Here is a 22,685-nt window from a genome sequence, read left to right on the forward strand (position 1 = left end):
AGCTCTTCCACAAGAAAGTTAACACTAATATAAAGAAGCTGCACAGTGTCATTCGCACAAACACTAAACAGCATCATGGTAACACATGAAATTTAAAAAATGCAATAAACATTAATTTAACAACATTAAATGTAACATAAAACTCTAATGTACATAACTGATAAGAAAAGAACTAAGGAAACTAAGAAGAAACAGTTATTTCAACAAAAATACATAAAATGTGAAGTGTCACGCAGGGAATTGTGGGAATGTCAATTTACGGTTTTTCACTGTAAATTATACAATGAGTTGTTCTTTTTCACTTTCAAAAACTGTAAATTTAACGGTATTTACAGTAAAATTACATTAAATGTACCGTTAGATCTATCACAGTTATTTACCGTATATAGTAAGGAAACTTTCCGTTAACCAATTAACAGTTTTTCACTGTAGCATTTTTACAGTCTTTTACCGTTAAAATCACGATCATTTTTTACAGTGTTGCACTTTATTATTATTATTATTATTATTATTGTGTTATATTATTCATTTTGAACGGGCTTATTTATTTTGCTATACATGTTTCCACAAGGACTTAAGGGATAGTTCACCCAAAAATGAAAATTCTGTCATCACATACTCACCCTCAAATTGTTCCAAGCCTGTATGAACTTCTTTCTTCTGTTGAACACAAAATAAGATATTTTAAAGAATGTTGGTAATCAAACAGTTGAGGTGGCCATTGACTTCCATAGTAGGAAAAAAAACACTATGGAAGTCAATGGGTGCCGTCAACTGTCAAGTAACCAACATTCTTTAAAATATCTTATTTTGTGTTCAACAGAAGAAATAAATTCATACAGGTTTGGAAAGACATGAGGGTGAGTAACGGATGACAGAATTTTCATTTTTTGGTGAACTATCCCTTTAAATTTCAGTGTCTGATTTGTTTGTCGGTTTTGAGTGTTGTTCTGGCCTACAGCATTTCCTTGTCAAAATCTTGTTAAAAAATGTTAACACACCAGACCCAAAATCAAAATGTTGCGACACAGCATTTCACAAAACAGGATGAGTGCTCCAAGGGAAATCACCTCTTATCATGTGAAGCATCATACTTGAAATGCTAAAAGATTACATCAAAGCAGCGATAATAAATGAAGCAGAAAATATGCCATGACGAGAGCTCCCCCTACTGACGGAGAGAGTGCAGTCATCCACTACTAAACAATGCAAACGCGTTCACGGGCATGTAATACCCACACAGGATTATACAGGGAGGGAATCCTATGATTATCTCCATTCGGAGAGCCTTCGAATCGTAAAATATAGAAACAATTAACCAGAATGAAATGACTAAGAACAGATTACCTGTTCTAAACATCAGCAAATAAGAACCTTTCCAGAAAAAAACTCAATTTTCTTTCACTCTCAGCAGGGTCTAACTCATTAAACACAACACATAAGGCTCAAGCACAAACCAGCAGGTCTAATCCACAATAGCAGCATTTATGTGATATGCAACAAAAACACTGCAATGTGCATAACCTACTCTTAACATGTGATAGTCTTTATAATGACAGTACATCTTACCAGCATACACTTCCACATCTGGTTGTCATGGATGCAGCATATAAGCCTCTTTTCACAGGGTACCTGTAGGTAATTAAATGGGAAAGGAATGGAGGTTCAAAAGAACACTTAAGCTGTGCCTGTGCTGTGCACTTTTATTAGTTTACTGAACATTCAATATAGGTCAGCAATCTGATATAGGCTATTGAAACCAATTCAAATAGGCCTAAATAGGCCTTTTCTCTTCACAAGATTTTCTTACTATTATTAGGCCTACATGCCAGGCTTTACTGGTTTAATAGAGGCTTGACAAAATATGTTTTTATAGTCAAGACAATAGACATATCATTATTACAGTTCTTATAAAGGTCATTGTGAAGTAATGTGTTTTGGGATAGTTCACGCATAACATGTCCATGAACTTTTCTTATAACAAAAAAGAGTATTAAGCTTAACGTGTAGACCTATATAAATTCATAAGGGAGGGTGTGTAACGTTAGGCCCCTATGTCATTAAAGCATTTTCAGTTATACTTAGTATTCTTACCAATTATGTAGGCTACATCCTTTTCTTCAATGTAATTTATTTTGGATCACCATCCATCCATCCATCCATCCAAACACCCACAAAACCATCTATCTAAAAGTAAAGTAAAACGTTTGTAATTTTAAATAAGTCCAAAATCACTGTGCATGTATAGACGCATACAATCACAAATAAAAATATTATTTGGGTATGGGGCGATTGGATCATGTTCTCTGGCGTTTACTTATATAAAAAAGGAACAAGAATAGACATCGTGTCATTACAAAAGTTTCGTAATCGATGGTGGAAATCCAAATGTAAGTATCCACATTACCCATAGACAACAACAGAATGCTGACACGGATGAAACAGATGTTTTCACCCTGGCAATAACTTTGGCCAATCACAGACTCGCGTTTTACTACGTCAATGATCTTTGACGAATCAGAACTCTTCTTGTTGCATAGACGCAACCTACCGGTGACAGGCCCTGTGCTGTAATGTTCGGCTGACCCATCATCAGGACAGCAGGTATGAGACGGCGATGAAACTTGACTAACTTTGTGAAATATTGCCAGGAACTGAATTCACTTGGTCATATCATATTTTAGATAAATTAGCTGAATCCGTTTATTAAACATAGCTAGTGAATATCTGTGTCTTTGCGTCATATTTTATTGTGTCTGTATAGCGGATTAGCTTCATTGTAGCACAGTAGTGATGATCATTGTAAAAAAAAGATGTCTCCGAAGTTGAAGTATTCACTCGTGAAAGCCAGACCCGACTGTATAATTTAAGATAGCGTACAAAATGTGTTTACTTTAAATTGTGATCCTGTTTCTAATATACATATTATCATTTCTTTTAGACTGAAAAAACAAAGTCAGTATCGCTCTGTTGAAGGCTGCGCGTGCGTTTCCCCTGTTTTGTAGCAGGCTCATAAACCGCCCCATTCACCTCAACTCCAGTGCTAAAGTAGCATCATTTCTCAAGATGCCCCAAACAAACAAGTTCAAATGTGCTGCAGCTAGCAGCCCTGCTCAGTCTGCTGGTCCAGACCGGGGAGAACCACTCAGAGACCCCAACGCACCTCCAGGGGACAGTGGTGGAGATGACAACCCAGGGGACCCTCAAATTATTAAGTCCCCAAGTGACCCCAAACAATACAGGTAAAGTCCAGAAGTACAGATTTAAAACTGATATTTAGGTTCTATCAGTCAACACCTGTCATATTCTTAAAATAACAAGTGAAACCTTTTTTAAAAGATCATTTTACGATATAGTATGTTGGCACTGGAGTATAGGGAGTCAACAGAAATATGAGATCACACAAGTAAAACACAAGCTCTGGTTCCATCTCTGAGTGTGAAACACAACACTGCATGCAAGTGCCGATGACTAAACCGGCTAACAGAATATTTTCTCTTTTCATCCAGATACATTGAGCTGAGTAACGGACTGAGGGCTCTTCTGATCTCTGATCGGAGTGGTTTAGATGGAAAAGCTGAAGATGATGATGAAGATTCAGAAGAGGAGGAGGAAGAGGCAGAGGGAGAGGAAGAGGAGGGAGACTCAGGGGAAGGAACGGACGAGGAATCTGTAGAGGAAGGGGACAGTCAGGATAGTGACTTTGAGGAGCTAGATGAGGACAATGACAGGATGAAGAAAAAAGGATCTGAAAAACAGGTTTGATTTTGTTGTCCATGGATTTAAACTAATATTGACTGCTTTTTATTCAAACTGTCATAACTCTACATTTAAAATGACTGATCTTAGTTTGTAGTTTTACTTTTCATTTATTTAGATAAAGTAATCTAGAATTTTAAATATCAGTAATTTATCAGTTATCGGCTATAAAATGAAAATCGGGCATTACAGTAAAATATCAGGTTTAGTGTGTTGAAATGATTTCAGTGCATTAAGTTTTTTTGTCTTCCTGAAATTAGTCTGCAGCGGCCCTTTGTATTGGCGTAGGGAGTTTCAGTGACCCTAATGACCTACCTGGCCTTGCACACTTTCTTGAACACAGTAAGTCACACCTGCGGCTGTTCTGCCATTACTGTATTCAGTAATGCTTTATTCTCAGTGATAATGTTTCACTTGACTGTATCTCTCTTCTTATGTCCCAGTGGTGTTCATGGGCAGTGAAAAGTACCCTTCTGAAAATGGCTTTGATGCATTCCTGAAAAAGCATGGTGGCAGTGATAATGCTTCAACTGATTGTGAGAGAACCATTTTCCAATTTGATGTGCAAAGGAAACGCTTCAAAGAAGCTCTTGACAGGTGAAGTAGCTCTAAAGATGTGATCTTATCACCTTATCCTGATGTCCTCTTTTTTTTATCTTTTTTTTTTTTTTCCGGGAACAAGTGCACTTGTATTATTTCGCACAATCCCATTGAGTATTTTTCTAACCAAAAACATTCAAATATATATATTTTTTTTTATCTTTGGCCATACATAACCTTTAAAATAATGCAATTGTCTTTTTTCAGATGGGCTCAGTTTTTCATCTGCCCTCTTATGATTGAAGACGCCATTGATCGTGAGGTTGAGGCTGTGGACAGTGGTGAGCGAAGCTTTTATAGGTTAAAATAGTCTTGATAGCTTAACTAGGCATCTTAACAGCCTTGTGTTTTTTTGTTTGTTTGTTTTTTGGCCACAGAATACCAGCTTGCTAAGCCTTCAGACTCTCACCGCAAGGAAATGCTCTTTGGCAGCCTAGCAAAGCCCAACCATCCCATGAGCAAGTTCTGCTGGGGTAAGTCAAACATACAAAGCTGTTTTAGAGTTGCTTTTTGATTTGTTCTAGAGTTTCAGTTGCTTTTGTTTTGGTGATCGTATTTAAGGAAATGCACAGACCCTGAAGACTGAACCTAAGGAAAATAATATCAATGTTTACAAGCGACTCCGTGAGTTCTGGAAGAGGTACTACTCTGCCCACTATATGACCTTAGCTGTGCAGTCTAAAGGTAGGTAATGTATGCAGAACTTCACTTGGATATGGAATTTCTAATGGAAAATTATCCTAAAATTTCTTCTGTTCTTACCTTCACAGAGAATCTTGACACCCTTGAGGAATGGGTTAGAGAAATCTTCAGTCAAGTGCCCAACAAGTAAGCATATGACTATTTAGAGTTCTGAAAATGTGATGATATGAATGAGATTTAAAACGTTTTTCAATTACTTCCAGTGGGCAGCCAAAGCCTGATTTTTCAGACCAGCTGAGCCCCTTTGAAACACTTGACTTCAACAAACTTTACCGAGGTATGTTAAAGAACTTTATACTCGAATGAGGTTTAACAAAGTCTGAAACTCCAATATTTTAACAACCAATATTTGGTTTGTGGTTTGTTCCAGTGGTGCCTGTTAGAAAAGTACATGCCCTCACCATCACATGGGCTCTACCCCCTCAAGAGAAGCATTACAGGTAAACCAGCCAAGGTGGTGCTCTGCGTGGCCCTGTTTAGTTAAAAAAAATTCTAAAAGATATACAGTGATCCACAGTATGGGTGTGAACCTACACTGGTCTCACGGTTCGGTTCGATTACGATTATCATGTCATCCATTCATTTACATTTTACATTTACATTTACATTGTCATTTAGCAGATGCTTTTATCCAAAGCGACTTACATCTGAGGACTAAAGCAAGCGAGTCGTCGTGAAGAGGGAAGAACGACGCAAGAAGTGCTCAAAATACAAAGTTCAGGCATTGCTCAGAGTAGCAAAAGCCAGACAAGGGAAGATTTAAAAGGGAAGGAAAGATTTAAAAGAGAATAATTTTTTTTTTTTTTATGTTAAGTACTCACGGAAGAGATGAGTTTTCAGTTGTCTTTTGAATGCTGTCAGGGATTCTGCATTACGGACGAGGGTGGGGAGTTCATTCCACCAGCATGGAACCGTGAATAAGAATGTTCTGGAGAGTGATTTAGTGCCTCGCTGTGATGGCACCACGAGCCGTCGCTCCTTGGCCGATCGTAGGCTTCTGGTAGGGACGTAGACTTGTAGTAGGGAGTGAAAGTAGGACGGAGCTGAGTCTGTGGTAGATCTGTAAGCAAGCGTCAAAGCTTTGAATTTGATGCGAGCAGCGAGTGGTAGCCAGTGCAGAGAGATGAACAGCGGAGTGACGTGGGCCCTTTTGGGCTCGTTGAAGACCAGACGAGCTGCAGCATTCTGGATCATTTGTAGAGGTTTAGTAACACATGATGGAAGTCCAGCCAGAAGAGCATTGCAGTAATCAAGCCTAGAAATAACCAGGGCCTGGACGAGAAGTTGTGTTGCATGCTCAGTTCCTGATGTTATACATTGCAAACCTGCATGATCGAGCTGTCTTTGTAATGTGGTCTGTGAAGGTCAGCTGGTCATCAAATATTACTCCAAGATTTCTGACTGACCTTGATGGGGTGATTGAGGATGACTCTAGCTGGATAGTGAAGTCGTGCTGTAGAGACGGATTGGCAGGGAGGACGAGAAGCTCAGTCTTTGCCAGGTTGAGCTGCAGGTGATGTACCTTCATCCATGCCGAGATGTCCGCCAGACAGCTTGAGATCCGTGCAGCTACTGTGGGATCATCTGGTTGAAATGAGAGGTAGAGCTGGGTGTCATCAGCATAGCAATGGTAAGAGAAACCATGTGCCTGTATGATGGATCCCAATGATGTGGTGTAGATGGAGAAGAGGAGTGGTCCAAGAACTGAACCCTGAGGAACCCCTGTGTTCAGTTGATGTGCTTTGGATACCTCGCCTCTCCATGTAACCCTGAAGGACCTACCTGTGAGTTGGGACTCAAACCAGTGGAGGGAAGTTCCTTTGATGCCCAGTGATGAGAGGGTGGACAGAAGGATCTGATGATTCACAGTGTCGAAGGCAGCAGAAAGATCCAGCAGAATGAGAACTGAAGATTTGGAAGCAGCTTTTGCGATTCGCAGGGCTTCTGTGACCGACAGTAGTGCAGTCTTGGTTGAATGGCCTTTCTTGAAGCCAGATTGGTTGACATCCAGCTGGTTGGTCAGAGACAGGAAAGATGATACTTGGTTGAAAGCAACTCGTTCAAGTGTTTTCGCAATGAATGGTAGGAGAGAGACAGGTCTGTAATTCTCTAAAAGTGATGTGTCTAATGTTGTTTTTTTAAGCAGTGGAGTTACCCGAGCCTGCTTGAATGCTGTAGGGAAAATGCCAGTGTGGAGGGATGAGTTGATGATGTGTGTGAGTGCTGGTAGAAGTGTGGGAGAGATGGCTTGTAGAAGGTGTGAGGGGATGGGGTCTAGAGGGCAGGTGGTAGGATGACTGGAGAGGAGAAGTTTAGATACTTCTTCCTCGTTTAGCGGAGAGAAGGTAAAGAGAAGGTTTCTGGTAGTGGGAGAGGATGGTTTGGGTTCCTGTGTGTGTGGAGTTGAGAACTGACTGCTGATAGAGGTTGTTTTGTTGGTGAAGAAGTTAGCAAAGTCATCAGCAGTTAAAGAGGAGGTGGGTGATGGTGGAGGTGGACAGAGGAGAGAATTGAATGTCTTGAAAAGTGTTCGTGTGTTAGAGGCGCTGTTGATCTTGCTGTGGAAATATGAAGATTTTGCAGCGTGAACATCAGCAGAAAAGGAAGAGAGCAGAGATTGATACATACTCAGGTCAGACGTGTCTTTTGATTTGCGCCATTTCCTCTCCATTGCCCTGAGTTTGGTCCGGTGTTCACGAAGAACCTCAGATAACCAGGGGTTAGAGGGAGTAGCGCGTGCTGGCCTGGAGGAGAGAGGGCAGATATTGTCTAAAGAAGAAGTTAAAGTGTAGCATAAAGTATCTTCAGTTCAATTCGGTATAACTATGCATTATGATGCACCGCATCCTCAATTTTCAATTTTACTCCAAAAGTGATGTGTGCGTGCGCGCGTTTTGGCCTGTTGTTTGAAAGTCGCAGTGACAGAAACAGTGACATTCCAGTTTAAGTTTCAAGGGAGTAAAGCCTGTTTATGCCATTAAGAAAATGAAATTCTGTCAAATCAATTTTGTTTTAAAGAAATGTTCATTTAAAAGCAGCGCTCATTCATCAGTGTATATTACCATTAGAGATGCGCGCATCAATACTTAAATCAGAGAAAATGATTGGGGCGGGTGGATGATTTGTATTTGGCTGTGGATTCGGGTGACGTTGGAGCTCATCCGCGTACTCTAAAAGCAGTCAGACTCTGCCAAGCGTTAACAGCTCGGGGTGAAAACGGCTAACGTGGTTAATCAAGTTAGTGGTATTACCTCCTGCATATTCTATTTGTGCGTGACATGAGCACACACAGCGCGTGTCTTCTCCAGGTCGTGCTTACCAGGTTGTTCATAAAAGCTGAAATGTGCCCAGATGTTGGCTTTTAAAGTAGTTGGAGCATTTTTAATTACTCGCACTCGCGTCTCGCCTCCCTCTGCCATTGTATGCTACCGCGACAAAGCACACATGAGACAAATAACGTCAGAAAAGCGTCAGTACATTATAATCGGTTATGGTCTATTACTGAACCGATACCGAATCGTCCTCGTCTGCATCATGATGCATCGAAAAAACGATTAATTTCGACACCCCTAATCCACAGTGAAATTCAGTGCTTTTACAGTGTATTTTTACTGGGTTTCATTTTTAAAACATCTTTTGTAAAGTGTTATTAAAATCACAATGAAATCAACAAGGGACTTATGTTGAGAACATCTACAGTATATCCACATCTTTGTTATGTCCTGCGCTATCTTCAATAGCAAATATATCAAAACTGCTCTCATAAAGTCATTTCATTGGGTCTTTATGTATTGATTTTGTTGGTCTGTATTGGAATGCCAATATTATTTCTCAAATAATGTGACGCTTAGCCAAAGCTACTTTATGTCTGTCCTCAGGGTAAAGCCTCTGCATTACATCGCTTGGCTGATTGGCCACGAGGGAACTGGAAGCATTCTGTCCATGCTTAGGAGGAAGTAAGGCCTTTCTCTCATGATCTGGTTTTGAATGAGTGGCAAGATTTTTCTGCTTTCTTTGTAACCTGTACATGTAATAGAGTAAAGTGTTGTACATAACTTTTGTACCAACGCCAAAAACGATTGAACTGGATCTCTCTATCTTTCTGACTAGGTGCTGGGCCATGGCTTTGTTTGGTGGAAACAGTGAAACTGGTTTCGATCAGAACACCACCTACTCCATTTTTAGTATCTCCATCACTCTGACCGATGAGGGCTTCCAGAACTTCTATGAGGTCTGCAAAGGGTCACCAGCCCAAATACTGCATTGTTTTACATTTCTACACTTAGTTCATGTAAAAAATCAAATGAAAAGCAGTTACAAGGATCCTTAAGATATAATCATCTTTTCACACTTAATGTCATTATAGGAATACTGGGGGAAAGCTGAGAAACTAACAGCTTTGCTAGATTATGTGTAAAATAGGATTACAAAGCCTTTGAGGCACAAACACATCCCAAATTATAACAGGCACGATTGCTGTAAAGTTAAGTCCCACTCATAAGGAATGCATCCAATGGTCATTTGCATATTTTTCTTCATTCAGGTTGCTCATCTGGTCTTCCAGTACTTGAAAATGCTTCAGACTCTTGGGCCCCAACAAAGGTAGGCCCTTTACGTGAAGTGTGCTACACTGGGTTTTCTTGAAGTAGAATCTATGCACACACTACACTCTATAATGAAGCTTGAAAGACATTATGAAAAGCTTTGTTTTTCTTTGGCAGAATATATGAAGAAATTCAAAAGATCGAGGCCAATGAATTCCACTATCAGGAGCAGGTGCGATTAAGCATTTTACACTATTGTCAGCCTATGAACGCTTAGCTGTTTCTCAACAAAAATTGAGTATTTTTGTATTCCTGGCTATTAGAACCATTTTAAAAGTAGATGGTTATGAGTATTTGTGTGTAGACTTAGTACTTGCAGTGTTTCTTTTACAGACTGATCCTATTGAGTATGTGGAGGACATCTGTGAAAACATGCAGCTGTTCCCAAAAGAGGACTTTTTAACAGGAGACCAGCTAATGTTTGAGTTCAAACCGGAGGTAGTTGTCCTTCACAGGCACCATTGATTTTCATTTATAACAGGTTTTGTAAAATATAGGTACATATTTGTGCTATTTTGGCATGCCTAGCGAAAGAAAACAGGAAATCTTTTATAATTGTGGGCATTTTTTTCTCTTAGGTGATCTCTGCTGCACTGAAGCTCCTCACACCAGAGAAGGCCAACTTGCTCCTTTTGTCCCCCGAGCATGAAGGCCAGTGTCCACTCAGGGAAAAGTGGTTTGGGACCCAATACAGTGTGGAGGGTTTGTACTTCTTTTTCATTTCAATTCTCCGTTTTCATTCCGTTTGATTCCATGTGTCCATATTTGTTCAGTCTGGAAGTGAAAGTCAGAATGCACAGTGTCGATTTGTTAACATTGCAGATTAACCTATTGCAATAAGCTTTTAATGAACCACAGAATTATATACAGTATACTTAATATACTCATACACAAACAAGCAGAAGTAGGGCCAGTTTGAAGTGGAGAACATGCGCTAGCTTATCAAAATGAATCAGTGCAGCCACTGCAGTGTAGATGAAGATCTGATGCCAAAATTAGGAAGCCCCTTGGTTGTGTGGGAGTATTTTGGTTTTAAACATAACCACAGTAAACGACAACCACAAGATTGTGGGTGGTTATTCAGAAGGGAAATGCATCTCAAGTCCAAGCACAACAAGCTGTTGCTGCCTGTAAGCATGGGTGGATCTAACTCTCTCCGTTCTCTCCTTAATCTGTTTATCTTAATGTTCTAGACGTCAGATTGCACACAAAAGTTGTTATTAGGGATGCACGGAAATGAAAATTCTTGGCCGAAACTGAAAATTCCGGATGCACTTGGCTAAAAACCTATAATAAATTAGTCATTTAATTAATCAAAGAAACGTATTTAATAATCAACACTCAAATACCTAAACCTGAGTTGTACGAACATTTAAACTGCACATAAGGTGGTTTTTAATATTGTTTCTACTCAAGTTTGTTTGTAAAATATAAGCATTTAAACAACAATAAACTGTAAAAACTTGGTTTCTTGACAGATTTTTTTCAAACATGCATCACTAAAATATAATTAATGTGTGATACAGTGAATATATTTAGCAAAATTATCTTTTGCGTTATTTTTTTTCTAGCTAACTTATGAGTTTATGGACATTTAATAACTTGCTTGAGGTAAATGTAACGTTAAGTGACATTGCCTACAAGCTGTTTTATTGACGTCTTTCTCCGGTTGAAAAACTGATTGAGTGATTACGTGTAATTTCGGTAAGTTGTAATGTATCTTTCAACATACCTCATGTTCACCCATGTTTATTTTGTGCTGTAACTAGTGGTAAAGAGGAGATGAGATGATCGATTCACATACACTTGATCTGTTCTGCCGCTTGAACTCCGCTACAGCGATCTGTCAGTATTAAAAAGCGCCAAAACAACATTTATTGTTTGAATTTCGTAATAAAATCTATAGAATTTTCAGCTGAAAAATTTCAGTGCATCCCTAGTTGTTATATAAGCCTACCTGTGGTTAGATGTCCATTTGATTGACATTAATGCTTGAATGACAATAATTTTTTTTACAGAATATCATTTAAGTAAAAGATTTGCTATTTCTCACTCAAGTGCACTTTGAGGAATTCCTTTCCTTTCTCAGGCAGATGTGCTTGCTGAATATTATTGTTTCCTGGTTTTAAATTTACTTGAGTATAATTGAAATTTATTGTTAGTTAATCGCATTATGCAAGAAATAGCATTAAGCATTTTTCCTCTATATTGTGCAGCTCTGGAGACACAAACACTTGTCTGAACCATGTTTTTGTTGTCCTTTACAGACATACAGCAGCACTGGAGAGAGCTCTGGGTTTCTGATTTCGATTTAAACCCGAGCCTTCACCTACCCGCTGAGAACAAGTTCATCGGTGGGTGTCTTTAGTTGACGTATAATGTTGTTGTCAGGAACTGCATCTTCTAGCCTGTTTCATGACTGTTTGTTTTCACCTCCAGCCACTGATTTCGCCCTCAAAACCTCTGACTGTCCGGACACTGAGTACCCTGTCAGAATAATGAACAATGAAAGAGGGTGTCTGTGGTACAAGAAGGACAACAAGTTCAAGATCCCCAAAGGTGTCATTGTGTTTGTCTCTACAGTCAATATATCATGTACCCGATGTCTAATAGCAAAACAGATTGAATAGGAAGTTCAAAAAGTCTCTTGCCTGAACCCAGCTTACCCAGCTCACACTTTCATTTTCTTTCTCTTTCTCCAGCATACGTGCGTTTCCACCTCATATCACCTGTGGTTCAGAAGTCTCCAAAAAAGTAAGATCATGTGAAAACGTACAGTCGTTCAAGCAGATCTTGTAAATGCTGTAGCCATGGAAACCCCATCTAGCCATTAGTGTGTCTGCTTAGGTCTTCGGAATGACTTCATCTCTAGTTTCTATTCTTGGTCATTCATTTACCTTTTCATCTGACCTTCTCTTTTTGTTCTCTCCTCTCTCCTCCTCTTAGCCTGGTGCTTTTTGACCTGTTTGTGAATATCCTGGTGCATAACTTGGCAGAGCCGGCCTACGAGGCTGATGTGGCCCAGCTAGAATATAAATTGGTTGCAGGGGAGCATGGCCTGGTCATCAAGGTTAAGGGCTTCAACCACAAACTACCGGTAAGTAATAAGTCCAAATCAGGTTATATTCAGAAATTGGTTTTATTTTTTTAATTTATTGTTTAAATTGCTGACATATGTTGCAGTTGCTGTTCAACCTGATTGTGGATTATCTCGCCGACTTCTCTTCCGCTCCTGACGTATTCAGCATGTTTGCAGAGCAGCTGAAGAAAACCTACTTTAACATCCTCATCAAGCCTGAAAAGCTTGGAAAGTGTGTCTCTTTTACGTTTGCCTTTACTGCATTTACACTTTATTTGCCCCTGTAGCCCCACCGACAAGTAGTGACATTGTACACCAACATTCTTAGCAATTCTTTGTTAATTTTTATTAGTTTCTTTCATTTAGAAAATGTGAATCTGGTGGGATAATGCAAGTCTTAAAATATTTTTTTCACTGCGTCTTTACACTGCCAATCTATGGTGTGTTTTCTGGCCGCAATGCATACGAATCAACATTCGAGCATGTACACACATTTGTGATTGTGTTATGCCGCCATAAAAGGTCTAACGTTCATAAGTGCGGGGTTGGCAAAAAAAAAAAAGTTTCTTATTTTCACCTAGGCTGGATTTATTTGTTCAAAAATAGAGAAAAAACATCAATATTGTGAAATATTACCACAATTTAAAAGAGTAGTTTTCTCTTTTAATATACTTCAAAATGTGATTTATTCCTGTGATGCAAAGCTGTATTTTCAGCTGCCATTAATCCAGTCTTTGGTGTCACATGCTCCTTCAGAAATCATTCTAATATGCTGATTTTCTGCTCAAGTAACAGTTCTTATTATTATCAAAACAGTTGTGCTGCTTAATATTTTTGTTGAAATTAGTTTTTGTGTTGATGAATAGAAAGTTCAAAAGAACATGTATTTGAATTTGTAATCTTTTGTAACATTATAAATGGTATTACTGTAATTTTTGTCCTGCATTCTTGCTTAATGCAGTATGTGGTGTCAAACAACTCAAAAATAGGCAAATTGAACCATAATATAATTGGTAAATAACACCATGGTGGGTCCCTCCACAACCCCTGTAGTCCAAAATACTAGTGTCTATATAGCCTTTGTAATATATTTAATGAAAGAAAGAAATTCATGGTCTTCCTCTCATAGCTCTCTCTCTGTCTGTCCATATGTGTCTCCTCAGAGACGTGAGGCTTCTGATTCTAGAGCACTCTCGCTGGTCAACCATTCAGAAGTACCAGGCTGTGCTGGATGGGCTAAGTGTGGGTGAGCTCATGGAGTTTGTGACCAGATTCAAGTCTGAGCTATATGCTGAAGGACTAGTGCAGGGAAACTTTACTAGCACTGTGAGTTTGCACACTTTTTATACACACACATTGCTTGTGTTTGGTTTTCAAGGAACATTCAAGGTTCAAAACATCCCATGAATGAGACATTTTTCTTTTCTCATTACCTGTAGGAATCCATGGGGTTTTTGCAGTATGTTACTGAGTAAGCACTTGTATTTTTATTTCTACCAATTGTTTTGTATGGCAGTACCACAATGTTTAAAAAAAAAATAGAATCAAAAATAGCATTGCATTTTTTTCCACTTTCAGAAAATTGCAGTTCAAAAAGTTGTCAGTAGAGGTCCCTGTTCTCTTCAGAGTGGTAGAGCTCCCGCAGAAACAACATCTCTGCAAAGTCAAGTCTCTCAACAAGGGAGATGCGAACTCTGAGGTCACTGTCTATTATCAGGTAATACCAAGCTAAACCAACAGCAGCGCATCACATTTTGTATATTGTATTGCTATAATCTCAGTGATTGTCCCTAATTTCTCCTTCTGTCTTTTGGTAGTCTGGTCCTAAGAACCTACGTGAGCACACTCTGATGGAGCTACTAGTGGTGAGTATGGTAGCTGACTTCATAACAAAGGGTATCAACTTACAGTGAACATTTTTGTAACTGGTAACACACATTAGTTAGCATGAACTAATAATGAACTGTTCGTATACAGCATTTATTAATCTTTGTTAATGTTAATTTCAACATACACTAATACTTTATTAAAATCTTGTTAACATTAGTTAATGCACTGTGAACTAACATTAACAAAGATTAACAACTACAGTAACAAATGTATTGCTCATGGTTAGTTAATACATTAACTAATGTTAACAAATGAAACCTTATTGTAAAGTGTTACCGTAACTTTATACATGTATGAGAAGTATAAGAACAGCATCCCCTGCTTTTAAGCAATGAAGTCAGTCTCTCCGGCCAGTTTCAAAAGAAGTTCTCAGTTATTGCTCTTTAGGGTGCTGAGCACACACATCTGCATAGCCATAAGCTCAACTCATCCACTTTACTTTATACTGAAGACTGATTTGGATACTGTCCAGTTCTGTCTTTTTTTAGCAGTTACTTTAAAACACTCTGACAGCTTGAGCTTGCTCTCATTTTAAAGTGTCCGACCATTTATTTACTTTTGCCGATTAATCGCTGCTGATAACTTTTGGAACTATCAGCTAAAAATGTTAATAACCTTTTTTTGGGCAATCCCTGACATTAGCTTACACTTTATTTTAAGGTGACGTAGTTGCATGGTACTTACTCAAATAAGTACTGAGTAATATTAATTAACTACATGTACTTACTATAGAGTTATGGTTTGGTTTGGTTTAGGGTTAGTTACTTGTAATTATGCATCATTTACAGTTATTACTGTAGTAAGTACATGTAATAACGTGTAACTACGCCAACTTAAAATAAAGTGTTACCTGGGCAAACATTATTGTTTGCATATTAAACTAAAGCCTCACTAAAGGGAATGTTGTTGTTGTTTTGTTAACATTGAATATAATGATATTAAAACCCATTGTCTAATTAACCAGAAATTCTTACTCCTCTGCACCTTATATCAGCAAACTCCAATATAAGGCGACTTCTGCAATATTCTACTGTTTTGGCTGCAGACTAAAGCATGTTCGTAGACGGGCCGCATTACATTAACCCATGTCTTATCATTGTGACTGCTGTGTTGTAGATGCACATGGAGGAGCCATGCTTTGACTTCCTCCGAACCAAAGAGACACTAGGGTAAGTGTGTGGTGAAGGGACAACATTAAGACATTATCTTACTCCAGTTGCTGGTTTTAATTAGTTGTACTCCATCTGTTTTCACAGATATCACGTCTACCCAACCTGTAGAAACACATCAGGTGTCCTTGGATTCTCAGTCACAGTGGAGACTCAGGCCACAAAGTTCAAGTGAGCTCTCGCTGTGCTTTTTTAGTTGCAGTTCTCACTGCTGCATCAGAATTAACTGATTTATGTACTGCAGCTGCTCCCTCTTGACTTCAGAATCATAATTAACCTTTATCTCCACCTCTATCTCGACTAAATTGCAGTGTTACTTTACACTGATTGGCTCTCTAGTATTTCTGAAGTGAAATACACTGAATGTTAACAATACATCCATGTATTTAATGATGCATAAAATTGTACTGCTTCATAAGTCTATTTTGCAAAGGGTTGTTCAGGTATATCAGGGTTACCACTGGAAACAGAATAATTATTCAAAAGTGAATTTCTAAAAAATCTTAAAAGGTCAGTTCTGAAGTATTTCTTAATCTAGAAATAATATTGAGGTCCTTATCAAAGGATTTTAAAAAAAGTGACTTTATCCAGACTTTATCCAGTGACTTTATCCAGTCTTCACAAACAACTGGAAAAGTTATGAGAAAAATCATATTTTATTAATCAAGGATTAATTAAATTAATCAAAACATTTTCATTCAAAATAAATGCTGTTCTTTCTTTGAACGTTATATTCTTCAAATAATCCTGAAGAAAAGTTTCCTCAAAAATATTAAGCAGTACAACTGTGTGGCGAGCAGCACGAGGCCGTGAGAGAGCGGCGCGAGGCCGATGGTGTGATTACTGATCGACACACCGGTCTCGTATCTCTCACGGAGGAGCGGAAGCATAAAAGGAGGAGCGACGACAGTGAAGAGCTAGAGTTGAACAGGCCTGGGTTTATGTTGTGTTTGTTTTATTATGACAGCAGTCATCCATGGCGACGGACTCTGCTTAGCCATGCTCGATGGCACCGCGGATCTTCCCCGTTTTCGGCATCAGTGTAACGAAGTTAGATGTTGTGGGAAGGAGGAGGCGGGAACCGGCGAACATTCAATAATTTATTTAATAAATAAATAAATCAACAACAAAACGAAAGTAAAAGACAACAGCCCTTCATGGACGACTGCTGTCACATATAATAAAACATAACACAATATCAACCCAGGCCTGGCCTCTCTCGATCTCCACTGTCGTCGCTCCTCCTTTTATGCTTCCGCTCCTCCGTGAGAGATACGAGACCGGTGCGTCGCGGCAGGTGTCGCTCATCAGTAATCGCATCACCGGCCTCGTCCTGCTCGTCACAAACTGTTTTAACATTGATAATAACAAGAAGTGTTACTTGAGCACCAAATTATTATCTCAAGCCGAGTTCACACTACGATTTTGGACACGATTTGGCTGTCTGACTAATTTTGCAAATTCTAAAAGATTCCTCTGATCCTTGGCTAAAATCTGAAGTCTTAAATCGTTAGTTTGACATGTTCACCGACAGCCGATTAATGACCGTTGTGATCAAATTTTACCTCCAACGAAATTCCGGCGGTGTCAGAAGATTTGACTCTCAGTCCTGCAGTGTGACTCTCATACGACGACCGTCAAATTGTCTTCATTTTTCAAGACAAGCCATGACCAAAATGAACATTAGAGATTTCTCTCTAGCCACCATTTCAATCCCGCGTGTAATGTGTAATCCTTTCTCACTGTCACCGAACGGGTCATTGATTGATGAAAAACTCCGGACGAGTTATCTTGTGTGCGTCTGTTTTTGACACGTCTTGACTGTCGTACAGTCTGACAATGACAACTTAGATCTTACAGTGTGACGTGGTTTACAGCGGGGATCATGTTCATACAGTCTGACAAGGAACAATCGTAAAGGACTATTATAAATCGTACAGTGTGCACCCGGCTTGTGGGAACCCTATTATGTTAATAGTGTGGGAACCCTATTATGTTAATAGTGCGTGTCCAGTTAAATTTGCTAGAAGGGGCAAATATTTATGCACATTGCAAATTATGTAATCTGTTAATTTGGGTGCATTAATGTGGTCTGAAACTGACTCTTTTCTGCTTCCTGCACTCCAGCACTGAGCTGGTGGAGACAAAGATTGAGGAGTTTCTGGTGAGCTTTGGAGAGAAGATGAACAGCTTGAGTGATGAGGCCTTTAAGACACAGGTGACTGCTCTCGTCAAGCTGAAGGGTTGCGAAGACACCCATCTCGGCGAGGAGGTGGACAGGAACTGGACAGAGGTGGTCACGCAGCAATACATCTTCGACAGACTCAGCCGAGAGGTGAGGAGCCCTGTTGCACATGAGCAAAGTCTGACAGCTCAGCAATGTGTTAATGATGAATTCTGGGAATATACTTGGACTTTTTTTTTTAACTTGTACAACAGATTGATGCACTGAAACTTATGACCAAGGCTGAACTGGTGAACTGGTTCATGGAACATCGGGGTCAAGGCAACAGGAAGCTCAGTGTCCATGTAAGTTTACCCGCATACCGCTCGCTTGAGATTCATCTATTCAGTGAATCTACGTACGCAACGTTTATGCCCCAGGTGTTTCAGTTTTATTGTCTTTTCAGGTTGTTGGTTATGGAGTAGAAGAAAACGACCCTCCTAGTACGGAGCATCCGGCCACTGGAGAGGGGGAGGGCAGTAAGATGTCATTGTATGGGGAGGTTTCCAAACTCACCTTCCTTCCTGCTTCCACTTTACTGGCCTCAGCCACTACCATCACTGACATCCAGGCCTTTACTTCCACCCTCAATCTCTATCCTTACCACAAGATTCTCAAATAAACAAAAGCATGGACTCAATCTGCCAACTGGCAAGCAGGCACGCACCCCCTACCTCCATCCTCTCCTCCTGTCTTCTGTGTCACACTTGAGCAAAGATGAGCACGGAATGGAGGTCTTCCCATGCACTCGTACGATGCATTCATATAATGAATTGAATTCCCTTTTGTGTGCGGGCATGGATGGGGCTCAGTTTGGGGTTCCTGCTGACAGACGCAGATCACAAGGTCTCATTATATCCATCCCTGGCTGTAGTGGACCTTTGAAACATAAACATGACTGAGAATTGTGTGTATTTTATCGATAGGCCTGCAGTGTTAAGTTTGTACTAATACATTTATAATGTAATGACACAGTGCTGAAAAGTATGAAATATATTTGAATGAGATGCAGTAAGAGAGATTGCTGGACTGCTTTTTATGTAGCCAGTTGATGACGCTTGATACTGAGGATGTGTAATGATGCTTCAGAGGTGGGCATTTGAGCATGCAAGACCAAAATGATGATGCTTCTCTTACTGCTATAGCATCATTCTGCATTTGGCACAACTTCAATCTGCAAACTGAGGGGTGGCTAATATAACTGCTTGAATTCAGAGTGTGCAAATATATTTATTAAAAGCACCGTAAAACTACTAATGGCCTGTCTGCATTTGAATATTTCCATCTCCATTATGAATCACCATTCGAAAATAACAAACATGGAATCTGAATTTACTATATACTTTCTTAATACATGATTCCGGTATTATTGTATCAAAATGTAATAATTTTATCCGCCACAGAATCGAGTCCACTTTTCTTTTGGGCTGATGTCACAGAGCACACTTAAGGCAGGCTCTCACTACAGGACTTTTTGCTGTCGCAAACAGATTTCCAAGGTCTGCAACAAAACCCCCGGCTCTTGGCCAAAACTGTGCTCATTAAAGGAATAGTGCATTCAAAAATTAAAATTATCCCATAATTTACTCAACCTTAAGCCATTCTTGGTGTATATGACTTTCTTATTTCAGCCAATCTTTAGTTAAATTAAAAAAATATCCTGGCTTTTATATCCTCTTCCATATCCTCTTCCAAGCTTTATAATGGGAGTGAATGATAGATTTGAAGCCCAAAAAAGTGCATTCATCCATCATAAAAGTAATCCATATGGCTCCAGGGGGTTAATTAAGGGCTTCTGAAATGAAGCGATTTGTTTTTGTAAGGGCCAGAGGTCTCGTTAAGGTAGAGCTTATAGTTATAGTGAAGGGTAGGGGTAGTGGTTGTGGCGGGATACGCGATCCTAACTACCGATCTGATGCTTCTGGCCTGGTCCTGCTGTCCTCAGACTGATGTGACGTGTGGTTCTGCGGTTCTGAAGTTAGATATATCTCTTGTGTTGTGTAGTATGAGCACTACTAAGGCAAGAAGACGACAGATGAAAACTTGTGTAGTGTGAGCACCATGGTGATTCATGTCTCATAGTCCTCCTGTAGTGTGACCTTGCCCTTACTTCCACTTGCCGCGTCACTTCATTCTGGTGCGTAATTTAATATTTCCCACAGTTTTGTCCTGCATCAACTTGTCCTGAAATATCATCATGATTTTTAATGACGTCCCAATCGAAATGAAAAAAAGTTTAAATGAAATCAGAAACATTACATTAAATCAAGGAATTGACCTAAACTTCTGCTAATCAAGTCCTGTTTTGTCTGATTTCAGAAGCAGAAGTAAAATGTGTTGCAAATATTGTTTAATTTTTACTATGTTGGAAATGTGCCATTTAGTATTCACCTTAGTGATGTATTTTCTATATACTACACCTTTAGTATTTTCAAAGCGAATGTGCGAGACTTACGATTCATTAGCCGCTATAGGGAAATAATGAGAAGAAAATAGGTAAACCTATACAATACAGTAAAATATTATTGTAAGAAATACCAGTTTGCAGTACAACTAGCTGATTTGTAGGCCTACAGCTAAAAATATCTGGAAGCAGATGACAGGAATTACAAATGGCCTCGCCCTCTCCTATACTTGAAAAATAAGGTAGATAGCAGGTAATTGAAATAATGTAAGCTGTAGGGGTCATATATGGATGTGATTTATAGGTGGTGTGTCATTTTTAAAAGCTTGCCTTCAACTGACCTTAGATTCAGCTGAATTGTCACGGTGCCAACTCTTACCAGGCATCACATGGAGTTGGCATTGCGTCTCCTTGTCCAGGCAGGAGGCACATAGCAGCACAGCAAGAGCGTTGATCTCTTTGTGCTCCAGAATATCTCTTCTTCTCTGACCACCCCGCCTCTCGTTGTTCTGATACTGCTGTCCTGAAGCACTCTTTAGAGGTGCGCTACACTGGCTAGAATTTCATCAATCTGCTGAAACACAGTTTAAGAGGGATCACATTCTAAATATTTAGACTGTCTTGGAATAGGCTTCCTGCCTTTTGTAGTTAGATGATTCGTCACCACGCTGTCGCTTCATCTCACTCCTGCGGAGTGTATTAATTGACAAACTGCTTAAGTGGGAGGAGGTGTAGCTGAGAAAGAAAACGACTGGATAATATGAATAAATAAGGCAGATGTATGGGAAAAGTCAGCCTCCTGTTCTACAGGGAGTTCTCTCAGTTTTCCGCATGGAGCTGCGAGCCTCACTGCTCTTACGGATCATGAAAATATAAGAAGGACATGAATTATGTGCCTCCCAGGCATCAAAGCAAGGGAAAGAAACAAGGGCTTCTGTAAGGCAGGTTTATTGGCCTTTCATTAGTGAGATAATGGCATATAATGCTAGATTCAGACACCTAATTTTATTCATTTAATAACAGATAAAGATGGATTTGGATGGATTTTTAAAAACGGAACATTATCACTGATACAAAATATACTTGATAAAAGATCAGTGGCGGGAAAATGGCATTGCAGCAACAACAACAAAAACATCTCATGCTTATCGAGGTGACATTTTTATGTAATCATTCCTTCACATCTAAAGACAGTGTAGCAGTGAGAGAGGAGGGAATGGCATTCCCATGTCGTGTGTAATATTTAATTAGAAAGATGTCAAATGACAAGTATGGTAGCTTTGCACTAAAGCACATTTCCTGCTTTAAATGCATTGACACAGATGAGTTCAGTAGGCTCAGTCAGCTTTGTCACAGATCCCTTCTGCTCGTATTCTAATTTATGCAACAGATCCCTGCCAGCTGTCATAATTAAATCTGTCAGTGATGTGGCACCCTGCTGTGTGTGTGAGCACATATAAATGTGTGTGCATGCACATACTAGAGGTAGAGCTTGATGGAGTTTTTGTGCATATACTGTATGAGGGTGATCGTGTCTTCGTTTAAGTCTGCAAACGTCATTAATCTTCCCTCATACTGGAACATGTTTGTAAACAGAAGGTATTTTTTAATACCTTTTGCTTGCCAAAAACAGATTGACAAGTTATGATACTTAAAGGTAAAGTTAAAATAATAATAATAATAATAATAATTGTGAGTGGGGTTTGATTATTCTCATAATTAGTTGAATGTTCATTTACTGATGTGTTTATTTGGTCCAGTCTTGTGCAATATGAAATGTGCAATTAATAGGTCAGTAGACCAGCATTGTATTTCAAACAAGTGGTTCATCTGCTTAGTTTCTTGCAACAGCACTGATACATGAAAAAAAAGCCTGTTAAAGTCTACTGTCTTATTATATAAAAAGTGGTTAATTTGTCTTGGATATATTATTAGACTATTATTTGTTTATAGTTGCCACCATTTTGCCTAGTGGTTATTTTGGGATAGATAGATGGATGGATTGATTGATTCCAGCCTATACAGAGGTGTAAAGTCCAGGGGTCAGAAAGTAAAAGTCCTGCCATATGTTTATTCCACCCATGAACTCAGCTAGCTGATTTAACTAATTAGTTCTATCGCCTGGCTGAAAAATTAATTAGCAAATTCAGGTGATTGGAACAAAATACTGAGGAGGACTTTTACTTTCTGAACCTGGACTTTACACCTCTGGCTATAACCAACCAAATGCTTTGCAGTCTGTTTAACCTTTTCT

General features: G+C 39.2%; 1 protein-coding gene across 1 annotated transcript; it reads left to right on the plus strand.

The window, feature by feature from the left end:
• The first annotated feature begins 2,909 nt into the window (after positions 1–2,909).
• On the plus strand, positions 2,910–18,739 carry nrd1a (nardilysin a (N-arginine dibasic convertase)). Its single transcript, XM_056236384.1, has 30 exons — positions 2,910–3,242; positions 3,510–3,759; positions 4,020–4,101; positions 4,203–4,356; positions 4,567–4,640; positions 4,737–4,832; positions 4,921–5,043; positions 5,130–5,187; positions 5,265–5,338; positions 5,432–5,501; positions 8,940–9,017; positions 9,172–9,292; positions 9,605–9,663; positions 9,783–9,837; positions 9,999–10,103; positions 10,244–10,367; positions 11,933–12,019; positions 12,105–12,224; positions 12,368–12,419; positions 12,612–12,762; positions 12,849–12,976; positions 13,908–14,070; positions 14,184–14,215; positions 14,323–14,461; positions 14,562–14,609; positions 15,751–15,803; positions 15,891–15,974; positions 17,931–18,138; positions 18,243–18,332; positions 18,434–18,739. Exons 1-30 carry the CDS (start codon positions 3,067–3,069, stop codon positions 18,647–18,649), a joined length of 3,270 nt encoding a protein of 1,089 aa, XP_056092359.1. The 5' UTR covers positions 2,910–3,066; the 3' UTR covers positions 18,650–18,739.
• Positions 18,740–22,685: the final 3,946 nt, after the last annotated feature.

Source organism: Rhinichthys klamathensis, unplaced genomic scaffold (genome assembly GCF_029890125.1).
Source record: "Rhinichthys klamathensis goyatoka isolate OS25496 unplaced genomic scaffold, OSU_Roscu_1.1 h1tg000446l_1, whole genome shotgun sequence".
Classification (NCBI taxonomy): Eukaryota; Metazoa; Chordata; class Actinopteri; order Cypriniformes; family Leuciscidae; genus Rhinichthys; species Rhinichthys klamathensis.